The 10941-nt window shown below is 56.5% G+C and overlaps 1 protein-coding gene across 6 annotated transcripts; it reads right to left on the bottom strand.

Moving 5' to 3' along the window:
- Window positions 1–298: 298 nt before the first annotated feature.
- SHC1 (SHC adaptor protein 1) lies at window positions 299–10732 on the bottom strand. Of its 6 annotated transcripts, none has more exons than XM_014791929.2 (13): window positions 10568–10732; window positions 6962–7129; window positions 6317–6387; window positions 5721–5784; window positions 5466–5585; window positions 5144–5197; window positions 4906–4957; window positions 4610–4736; window positions 3574–3772; window positions 3417–3486; window positions 3201–3335; window positions 2800–3038; window positions 299–1996 (listed from the first exon to the last, which is right to left on the bottom strand). In XM_014791929.2, the coding sequence occupies exons 2-13, from the start codon at window positions 7124–7126 to the stop codon at window positions 1868–1870; spliced, it is 1425 nt and encodes a 474-aa protein (XP_014647415.1). In that variant the 5' UTR covers window positions 7127–7129; window positions 10568–10732; the 3' UTR covers window positions 299–1867. The 6 variants fall into 6 exon arrangements, with proteins under 6 accessions (XP_014647415.1, XP_087298418.1, XP_087298422.1 ...); XM_087442292.1 differs by lacking the exon at window positions 10568–10732 and adding an exon at window positions 9191–9575; XM_087442296.1 differs by lacking the exon at window positions 10568–10732 and adding an exon at window positions 8918–9184.
- Window positions 10733–10941: the final 209 nt, after the last annotated feature.

Here is a 10941-nt window from a genome sequence, read left to right as displayed (position 1 = left end):
GGGGGTCCGGCGTCGGGCGGGCGGGCGGCATCCCGCCCCGCCTGGCCCTGGCCCCCTCCTGAGACACGAGCATCCTCCCTGGCCGGCCGTGCTGCGCCGCGCCCCCTGCCGCGCCTTCCCCGCGGCCCTCCTCCCCGGTGTCGTGGGCGGGGGAGCCCGGCCCCAGCCAGGCCAGGTGGGTCGGGCCGCTCCGCGCTCCCAGGCGGCCGCGGCCACCGCCACCCGTCTCCCGTCTCCCCAGCCGCCGCGGGGACCCGACAGCGAACAATAGACAGCGACAGGAACTAAGAGGCCGAGGTAGAAGAAATATGGACTTTAATTAAGATTCTTTCCCTTTGGTATAAGTGAGACCCGTGAAAACATCCAAACAAAAAAGAGGAGGCGAGGATTAAGACAGTCAACTCTCCCTTCTCCACAAGGCCTAGAGACAGAGCAGGCCGGCTCCTCTGTCGCTGTGGCCACCCAGGCCTCGTGCAGAGCCCGGCCTGTAGAAGGTACTCGATAACCGCAGGTTTTCAGTTTCCCCCTGGTGAAACTGTTAACATTCAGCCAAATTTCTGCCTCCCAGCCTCGCGGTGAGAGGCCCAAGTTTTTCTAGTCCTAGCTCATGATCGACCTCTCTCCCCCTCGGGTCTCTCTTGTAGAAAAGATAATGCTGCCGGTCCAAACTGCCTCACAGGCTAGCGTGAGGAAAATCCCATAGTTGTAAAAGGGCTTTGAAAAGTCAAAGACGTGATGTATAAATGTAATCGATTATTATCATTTTGTGCTCAAGAATAAGCCATGGAAAACAAATTAGGAAAGGAAATCTACAGCCCTAAAATATATGCATATATATTTTATATAAAATAAGAAATAAATGCAGTTCCAAATCTACAGATGGTATTTGGAGATTGTCTACTGCTTTAGAGTCTCAATGCCCCTTTTCCCGCTGCCACACAATCCACCTGAGAGAGTTAACCGTTCAGGAGGCCCAAATTCAGTCATCCCCCGACCCCCACCCCCACCCTAGCAGGGGGAAGCAGAGCCAGGGCCACAGGAGGCAGGGCTACGCTTTGGCTGTAGAGTATAACATGCATGCAACACGGAGGGGTGGGGCTTACAAAATGTACATACAGACCCCTGGGGTGAGGGGCTCTGGCCAGGAGGCACTGAGCAAGGGAGGGGTCCATCTCCCCCCTGGCCAGGAGGGGGCTCTGAGGCAATCTCTAAGGGTTGCCTATCCCCAGGGAGAGGGGACAGCCGCCACTCCTGCCTCTGTTCTCCCAGCCTAAATGGAGGGGGTGCTGAGCAAGGAGAGGACAGGGTCCCAGAGGCCAAGAAGGTGTCAGCACCCGTCCTTGACCTCAGGGACCCGAAAACTCTTTGCATAAAATATCTTCAGACCTAGGAGATGGTCAAAGGCACAAAGTTTAAACACTGGGAGGCCGGGTTGTTGAGAGGGGTCTGGGGTACCCTGAGCCAGGGGTAGAGCAAAAGTGTGATTCGTTTCCCCTTCCCTGGAAGGGTGATTACTCCATTGGGCCTATAACCACAGGACATTTTCCATACAAGGAGGCACAATACCCAGGCCCCAAGCACCCACCTTCATGGAGAAGGGGGTAACAGGTTGGCACAGGAAAGGCCCAGGGAAAGGGGCCACTCTGTACATTAATACTTTGGTGAGGTTGGGGAAGAAGCAGGATTCTACCCCAGGCTCCTGACTCAAACCCTCTCACTCAGCTGGATGCTGACCCTCATGTCCACACTACCCCCAGCTCCTATACAAGGCCAAGCCCACAGAACACTCCCAAGTGAGGTCCTGAGAGTCAGGGAATAGGGTGAAAAGGGTGCAAGGGTGTCTTCTGGGAGAGAGCGCTGGGGAGGATCACAGTTTCCGCTCCACAGGTTGCTGTAGACACAGTTCGCTGCCCGCAGAGATGATGGGCAAGTGATTGTCCATGTGGTAGCTGATGAGGTGACTGACACTCTCAAAGCGGTGATCCTTTGTGCGAACCTGGGAAGTGGGGAAGGGTCAAATAAGACCTCAGCCCCCAAGGCTGAGAAAGCTGGAATATTCAAGAGGGTTGAGGAAGGAGAATAAGATGGCAGGGGTGAGAGGGCTGTCAGTCCTGATCATTGAGACTTCTCTAGAAAGAAAAGCTAGAGATAACCATGGGAATGGGCAGGTCAGTGAACTGGGAAAAGGCAGAGGGGACATCAGCCCAGACATCATGAAGCTGAGGGATATCTACTCCTCCCTTGAGCTGGAAGACGGTGGCATGTCTCAGAGGAGGACACAGAGTACAGAAGATCTGTGGAAAGGAGGCTGAGATTGCTATAGAAAAGAGACCAAAGTTATGAGGGGCAGTGGGGCAGTACAAATAGAGGAGTCAGGACACTGGTCAGAGCCCTGAGTCTGAAGGAGCTAGGGAGGCCCCTGGCACCCTGCAAGAGGAGACTTGGGGTGTCTAGCCTCTAACCATCTGACATTGAGCATCACAACCTCCCCAGGATGGTTTCCTCATTTGTCAAATGAGGGGTTCAGGTGAGATGAGCACCTTCTGGCTCAGATGGGCATACGGTTTGAGGATTTGAGGACTGGCCAGGACAGAAAGGAACACAGCTCAGGCTCAGGGATGAGATGGGAAGGAACTCTAAGCCCCTGGAGGGGGGATGCCAGGCAGCTTGAGAGCAGGGGAGGTCCATATAGAGGTGCCCAGCAGGAAGGTCTAGGAAGCAATGAGGGAAGGAACAGGGCTGCAGGGGAGGGTACTGCACCTTCCTTTCTGCCACCCCACCCACACCCCTGCCACTCACCACACCCTCGGGGTCCACCAGTAGCAGGTGCTTGGGCTGCCCACTCTGCAAGCCAGTGAGCACATACTGGCCAGGTGTGGTCGTGCTTTCCCGCACCAGGAAGTCTCCATTGAGCTGCAGCAGTGCCTCAGCCTCCCGCCGGCTCAGCTTCCCATGGAACCAGGGCTCCCCTCGGAGCTGCTCGGCCATGGCCACTGACTGGGCAGGTGGAGGCACCCGAAGGGCATCTTCAAAGGGCTCTGGGGGTGCAGAGAGAGGGCTAGGAGAGGCAGCTGGCACAACACATGCCCAGATCCAGACCTTCAGGGAGGGGAGGCCAAGAAGGAAAGAGCAGACAGGCAGGAGAAGAAGAGGAACCAAGTGGGAAGACGGAGATGCAGAAAGGAGAGAGGAGCACTCACTCATGTCGAAGAGGTCTCGGGGCGCGCTGCCATTGATGGCAGGATTGGGGGGCCCAGCCCCGCCCCCTGCTTGCCGGGCCTTGTCGAGGTTCTGGACGTTGACATAGGAGGGATCATCAAAGAGCTCTCTGCCTGCTGGGGAAAGGGAGGCTTTACAGTGACCTCCAGCCCTGCCTCCTACACCCCTGGCTCTGGCCCTCTCAGCTCCCTTCATACCTGGGCAGGATGGTGGAGGTGGCATCTGTTTGCGGACTTCTTGGTCTCCTCCAACAGGCTGGCCCACAGGCTGCAAGGACAAAAATAAGGTAAGACCAGAGGCCCTAACCCACCACTCCCATCCCGGTCCCAGCCCACCTCCATCCAAGCAACTTACCAGCGTAGCTCCCAGGTGGCTGGGGGTCTGGGCACTGGGCAGAGTGGGTCGAGCAGCCCCCGAGGGGGCTCCTTCCCGAAGCCTCATGTCCACCACCCCCCCAAGAGGGGGTTCCTTCCCGGGAAAGTCATTATAGTACTGATGGTCTGGTGGCTCTTCCTCCTCCTCATCCCAAGCTGAGCCATCAAAGCCAGTCATCCTGAGAGGGACAGGAGGGAGTGGGGAATGTGGGTGGGAGGACAGGGGGAGGGGAACGGAATAGTGGTCACGTATTGGGCATTTCCTCTGGGGTAGGCCTGAGGCCGGGTGTTCTATATACATAATCATTTCATCCTCTTGGCAACCCTACAAGGTAGGCATTATTTCCTTCCCCAATTTTATAGATGAGGAAAACGAGGATCAGAGATGAAAGGATTTGCCCAAGGTCACAACTAAAAGATGGGGGAGCTGAGATGTAAATTCAGATTTGATTTTACAGTTCATACCCTTGATCACTATGCCATCTCCCACGAGGGAGGGGAAGGACTAAGTAGCAGGGAGTGGGGTGTTCCAGAATACTTTAATCTCCCCTAAATACTCAATACCTACTGGCCTGAGGTGGGAAAGGTAGGAATCTCAGGAAAGAGACATCCTCCCTCATCCAAATTCTTGATGGCTTCTAGGGGTAGGAAAACGAAGAACTAAGGATGGAGAAATGGGCAAGAAAGAGAGACAAGCCAGAAACGAGGCAGCTGGGACTAGAAAGGTCCATCCAGCCAGTGAAGAGTTGCAGCGTGGAGGTCCTGGACTACAGTCCTGGAGTACAGCCCCACCACAGGCACACAAGAGGAAGAGCTGGCCCTGCAGCAGGCAGGGGCTCGAAAGACTCTCCTGACGGCCACAGGAAACTGAAGAATAGCAGGAAGTGGGAAGTAGGGGCACACAGGTTACTTCCTTCCCTGCACCTCTCTGAGCTCAAGTGTGGGAAGAGCAGACCCACTTTCCTAGTTCCGGTCTGGGGCCCAAGAGCTGCCCCACATCCTCCTCACCCACTCACCTGTCATGGGGGGTGACCAGCTTGGGCGGGTTCCTGAGGTATTGTTTGAAGCGCAACTCGAAGGCCTGGCCAATGGTGCTGATGACGTCCTGAGCAAGCCCTTCGGGACACTCCAGGATGTGGCAGGCTGAGGGCACAGTAGAGGCAGTCAGTGAGCTCTGAGGTGGGGTTGCTGGGAGGAGGCGTGGACATGAGCCCTCGTCCTCCTTGGCAGGAGCCCCTGCTTAGCTCCCGGGGTCCTGCTTACCTGCCTCATGGACAGCCAGCCCCACCCAGTGCTCCCCACCACGCCTCACCTCTCTGATTGACCGGGTCTTTGGCAACATAGGCAACATACTCGGCTGTGTCCTGGGGTGGACAGAATCAGAAGACGACAGTTAGTTAAATCTTACAGCCCCATCTCACTCCTGACCCCTAAAACCCAGGCCTTTTCAGATATCACCCCAATCCTAGCATGCCCACTTCTCTAGCCAGTGTCTTCCCGATGCCTGGCCCTTTATTTTCCCACCACCTCTGCTCTGTTCTCCAACTCACCGGGTCCCCGCCGGACGCAAACGAGATAGATTGCATGTGGTGGTTGGCGATGATCTGAGGGTTAGGGCAGGGGGTACAAAAGGAAAGGAATGACATGTGTCAGGCAGCCTCAAGGACCATCTGGGTGCCCCCCATCCCTGGCCCAGAGCCCTGGAGGTACAGTCTCATTCTTTTGGGTTCTTACCCCATGTCCTCCTAATTTCCTTCTTCCCTACTGTCCTGGTGCACCCAAGCCCTCTCTCCCCATTTCTTGTCCTCATAGCCAGGTCCCTGCTTAGCCCTCCCATCAGTATTTCTGGTCCCCCTGCCCAACCCCACCAACCTGTTTGCAGTCTGCGGCCATGAGGTTGAGGCTGCTGGTGGAGACGGTGAGAGTGATTGGCATTCCAGCAAATTTCAGGTTACTCCTCCCCAGGATGGAGCTGAGCGGGCGGCTACAGGGCTAGGGAAGGGCCCAAGGGTCTTAGAAGCTGGGGGTTCCCAACACCAAGAGACCACCACAATCCTGCCCCCCACCTGCTTTCCCCTGCTCCTCCACATCTCCCAGCAGCACCGCTAGCCCATCGACCCCAGGTACCTTTCTCCTCCTTGTGGCCCCCTTAGCACCCGGCACAGCCTCACACACCAGACTGATGGCCTCCCTGGGGAAAGAGGGGTACTCAGACCCAGGCTTGCCTCCACTTGGCTGGGGCTGCCACAGGGCTGGGGGAGGGGAAGACCAGGCCAGACTCCCGGGGCACTCCAGGCTCTTTGTCGTGGTGGATTGAATTAAGGGCCTTTAATATTTGATGACACTGAGAGGCCGCTTCCTGGCTGATTGGGTTAGGGCCTCAATGGGTATGGCCCCACCCCTTTCCAGCTACCAAATGTCCCATTCCCTTCCCAAAGGCAGCAGCAACCTTCCATCTACCCCCATTTTCTACTCAAGCTCCAGCTGCCAGCTGCCTCTGCCACCTCCCCCACAGCTCCCCAGGCTGGATAAGTAAGGAGGATCCAGGCCAGAGTTGCCTCTTTTCATTCAGACTTAGACTTACTCCCCTAACTTTCTCTCACTCCCCTTTACCACCCTAAGATAAGCCATCACTAGCACCACCACCAAGTGACCCACTTCCCACCTCCCCGCACTAATCCCAGGACTTCCATAATCCGCCCCCCCCCCCGCCCCCCACTAACCTGGTGACCTGAGTCCGGGTGTTGAAGTCTAGGGCACGCATTGACTGCAGGACCTCCACACAGCCCATGTACTGAGGGGACGGATGGGAGGATAACAAGTCAGCCACCTCCCCCCAACCCCTTCAAAGGGCCCTAGGACTTTCCCCTACGTTGTCCCTAAGGGAAGTAAAGATGAAGTTCTGCCCACTGCCCGTGGCTACATCCCACAACATGCAAGACAACAGGGAATGAGGGGAAAAGGAAAGGGCAGGCTAGGAGGACCTCATGCATCTGGGAAGAGAATTTGGAGGGGAGTGACAGGCATTGGGTGGGATGGAGTGACATCTCCAGAAAGGGGGAGGAGACTGGAGGGGACAATCAAGAGTCACTCATTCCAACACTTACTAAGGCCTTCAATGTGCTGGGCATTGTGCTAAGCATGGCAGGGCGGGGGTGGGAGAGTCACAAGAAGGAAGGGGGCCCAGGCAGAGCTGGAAAGGAAGGGACTACAGAATTGGAGGAGGGGCAAGAAAGGTTTAACAAACAGGACACTGAAACCAAGGGAGTTGCTGGGGGAGAGCAGGAAAAAAAGACTCCAGCTTTGCTGGAGTGAGCAGAGGAACTGCAGGGGTCTGGGAGGGAGTAGGAGGGAAGATGTTCACTCACCCGAACCAAGTAGGAAACCCCCGGTCCCATGACTTTGTCGTTGGGATGCAGCCAGCCCCGCGTGGGCTTATTGACAAAGCTCCCGTGGCGGGTCCACTCCTCGCCCCCCAGCTGGCCCCCTTCCACCCGAGTCCTGCGCCCGCCGCCTCCACTCAGCTTGTTCATGTCCTGGAGGAGGGGCAGGGGGCCTGAGTCCGGCATGGTTGCCCCTAAGATCCCCTCCCCATCCTCGGCTGCCCTTCCTGGCTCCCCCTTGGGCCCCGGGCGCCCCCCAGCCGGATTGGCCAGCTTCAAGTTGCTCATCCGGGGGAAGAAGGAGCACAGGGTAGTGGGACTATCGTCTCCAGGCAGAGGTGGCAGGATGGGCCCCAGGGATGAGGCTGATGGGGAAGGCAGCTCCTCCGGTGGGGTGGACCCTGAAGCCCCCTCCTCCAGCGATGACAGAGACTCATTCCGAAGTGGGTTGTACTTGGGCTTGGGGGGCAGGAGATCCATGGCTGGAGTGAGAGGGAGGCTGCTGCCCAGCCCGGCCCCCCTGCCAGTCAGGGCAAGGGGGCCAGGCAGGGGGCATCCCCAGGCCCTTAGCCTGATCGGACCTCTATGGCCCAGAGATCTCAGGGGTCCTGGGAAGGGAGAGGGATGAGTGGCTCTGGCTCCCCCGCTCAGACCCAGACAGTTTCAGGCCCCATCTATGCCCAGCGTGGAGCCTCTTCTCTGGCTGAGAGGAGAGAGACCAGGCTGGACCTAGAGCTGCCTGGCTCCTCCCCAGGGGCGGGGAGCTAAGGGGAGAGACCAATCCCGAGGACAGTGCTGACTCACAGGCTCTGAGGGGCTGAGCCCCCACCAGTGCCCCAACCTAGAACCCTTGCAGGGGTAGAACTCTCCATGGCCCCCTGCCCCATACAAACAATTAGTAATCTGGGGAAGAGTAAAGTGGGAGTGGGTGTGGGAGGGAAGGACGGAGGAGTGAGAGGAAAGGAGGGAGATAAGAGGAGGTCTAGATCAATCCAAACAGGACATGGGCAGGCCAAAGGGAGCAGGAAGCTGAGGGAGGGTAGAGGGGAATGAGGGAGGAAAACAGAGACAGCTGGGGGTGGAAAAGGGAGGGGATCCCTGAGCTCAGCATTTCCCTTCCTATCCTGGTTGAACACTCAAATTCCCCCATCCTCCAGCCCAGGCCACCCCCCACCACTACCACACAGTGGGGTGGTGGCCCCAGGGAGCCTGGGCCATTAGCATCCTCTGTTACAACAGCTGTGGACTGGAGCTAAAGAAACGGGAAAGGAAGGAAGTGGTCCCAGCGGATGCAGAGGGGCCAAGAGGAAGGGCAAAGCTGGTGAAGTAAGGAAAATAACATCCAACCTGGGCGGTGCATCAGGGAGCCACCAGGCAGGAGCTGGAGCAGAGGACAGGCTGAGGGAGCCTTGTTCTCTATGCATGGCACCTACCATGCCAAGGAGCAGCGGCCCACGGCCAAGCACTCTTCTGTCCCTCCTTTCCACAAGCCTCGTTAGCAAAGCAAGCTGTCAAGGGTAGGTGGGGGGGTGGGCAGGGCACTGACACTAAGCTCAGCTCCCTGGACTTGCCAGGTATGCTCACACTCCTCCTCCTGTAGTGTGACTGGGGAGGGTGCAGGTGTCCACCATAGAGCACAGTGCCCCTCATATCAGGGGCAGGATCTGGCCAGAGGAGGTGGGAAAGTGAAACAGTTCTCCAAGAGAAGTGGGGGCTACAGGCCATGAAGGGATAGAGGGGACAGAAGACAAATCTATGCTAAGTACGGGAGAAAAGGGTGACAGGAGAAGATGGGCTGATGCTGGACACAGGGAACAGTCCCAAACTCATTCCTTCCACCCACACTTCCTGCCACAGCTCTGCTTCAAGGGGCCATGGAGGAAGTTGGAAAGTAACCAAAAAATAAATAGTAAAAAATACATTGTACCCCCCCAGGCTCACCTTGGAATTACTCTACTCTTAGATTTACTTCAGAAGATAAAAATTCACAAATAATCATAAGATTATAGTGATTGCCACTACTAGCACTTAAAACGTGTTAGACACTGTGCTAAACTCTTTCAGCTCCCCTTGGTCCTCATCCAAGGAGAGCTTTGTCACTCCATCTACCACTCCTGAGAAGGAATTCTATCACTGCTTTTCCTAAGGCCTCTGCGCTCAGGGACAGAGAGAATGAAGAAAGGATTCTGCCATAGGCTCACACCCTCAACTCACACACACCAGGATGTCCTCATCTTTAGAGATTGGCGTTCTGTGGGAGCCTGCAGGATCTAGAGGCAGGGAATGGCCAACAGGTGTGGGTATTTGGAAGAAAAGAAAGAGGAAGTAGGGCTCCTAACATTTGCATAGGAAAAAAGGAGATTGCCTACTGGGAGTCCCAGTGATTGGGTGAGGGGCAGAAGCTGCCGTGTGGCTTCTCAGCCCAGCAGGGAGGAGGAGGCAAGAGCAGTGGGAAGTAGCAGGAAATGGCGAAAGCCTCAGGAATGTTTCCAGAAGGGAAGGCTGGGTAAGCGCGACCAGGAGGAATGCCCAGACAATAACTCTGGTTAGGAGGAGGGGAAGAGCCAGAGAAGTGGTGGGGGCTGAGGAGTCCCTTAAAAGAATCAAACAGCAAAAAAGGACACTGTCCCCTACACCCACTCCAAGCTACCGTTTTCTGGTGGTAGAAAACTTTCGCTCCCGTCACACACCAGCAAATCCATGGCCCCACCCAGCTCCCGAGGTACAGGTATGAGACACAGCTGTTTCTGGGGTGGAGTCAGTCCTGGGAAGGGAAACTCCGAGTGGGGCTGGGAATCTATGAGCAAGTCTCTCTCCCACTCTCTTGCCAAACCCCAAGTCCAGCCCCCTTCAAGTAGGTCCAGCCTTGGAAGGGGGTAAGGGAGAGGAAAACGGCTGGCTCTAATCTCGCACTCCTCAGAGCCAGCGTTGGGAACTTTGACTTCCCACGCGGTGGAGCATGAGAGCTCAGGAAACTGAGCCCAATGCCCAAAAGAGAAACAGGTGGAGCTTCTGGGATTGAAGACAAAGCTTCTAAGGCGTGACCTGGGTCCCACAGGGATAAAGCTCCTGAGGGGGCGTGGTCCCCTAGCACGCGTGCATCAGACACTTCTAGGAGACGAGGCTTCTGGACAATCAGATGTAGATTGAGGAAGGGGCGGGGCTTCTAGAGGGGCGGAGCCCATAGGGAGGCGTGGCTTCACGAATTCGAATACAGTAGTTCTGTGAGGGGCAGGGTTTTGCGCTTTTGGGAGATAGGCTTTTTGATAGACAGGAGTTAGCGGAGAATCGTCGCGAGGAGGCGGAGTTTCGGGGAGTTGGAAGGACTAACGTAGGGCTTCTTGTAGTAGGCCTTGGAAGCGTGTCTGGGGGTGGGACTTCCAGGAAAACTGGGTGACAGGGTGAGGTCCGAGACAATAAATATAAAACAAGTGGGGATTCGGGGAGCCCCCTGAAGTTGGGAGGTGGGACTTCCGGAGAGGGGGTCTTGGGGGCGGGACTTATAGACGAAGACCGGAAGTAGGGTCCCCGGAGAGGGGTTCCGGGGTGGAGGAGTGGGTCATCAAAAGAGAAAAAAAAGTCCCAACTCACCAGGGCCTCATGGAGTCTCCGCACCGCACCGCGGGCAGATTTGGTTCCGGATCACGCCACTGCCTCTTTAGGTCGCCGCTCCAACTTTCTCCCTGGGCCTGGCCTCCCTGGAGAAACTTTATTGCACTCACTTCCGGCCTCACTAACCCCTGACCCTCTACCTCACCGTCCCTCCTTCACCCGTCCCACTTTCCCGAATCAGCCAATGGCAGCGCGAGAACGCGCACGGGAGCGGCGACAGCCAATAAGAGGCCTATTTTTGAGCTACGCTCGTTCTTGAGAAACGTAAGAAGTGCACTCCAATAAGGACTCGAGGAGAAGCAAATCTAAGCCAATCGGAGGCTTGAAGGTGGACTTGTCCCGCCTTAAGCCAA

This window comes from Ceratotherium simum, chromosome 2 (assembly GCF_057802395.1).
Source record: "Ceratotherium simum simum isolate JZ-2026a chromosome 2, ASM5780239v1, whole genome shotgun sequence".
Taxonomy (NCBI): domain Eukaryota; kingdom Metazoa; phylum Chordata; class Mammalia; order Perissodactyla; family Rhinocerotidae; genus Ceratotherium; species Ceratotherium simum.
Note: the sequence above shows the minus strand (reverse complement) of the source record. Positions and strands in the feature narration are given on the sequence as shown.

What these genes read in the sequence shown, in the direction of transcription:
- SHC1 (XM_014791928.2), bottom strand. Translation starts at nt 7,456, where the DNA reads ATGGATCTCCTGCCCCCCAAGCCCAAGTACAACCCACTTCGGAATGAG. An exon ending in AGACCCGGTCAATCAGAGAG is followed by an intron (nt 4,737 to 4,905) that starts GTGAGGCGTGGT and finishes CTGTGCCCTCAG; the next exon opens with CCTGCCACATCCTGGAGTGT. An exon ending in CCGAGACCTCTTCGACATGA is followed by an intron (nt 3,039 to 3,200) that starts GTGAGTGCTCCT and finishes CTGCACCCCCAG; the next exon opens with AGCCCTTTGAAGATGCCCTT.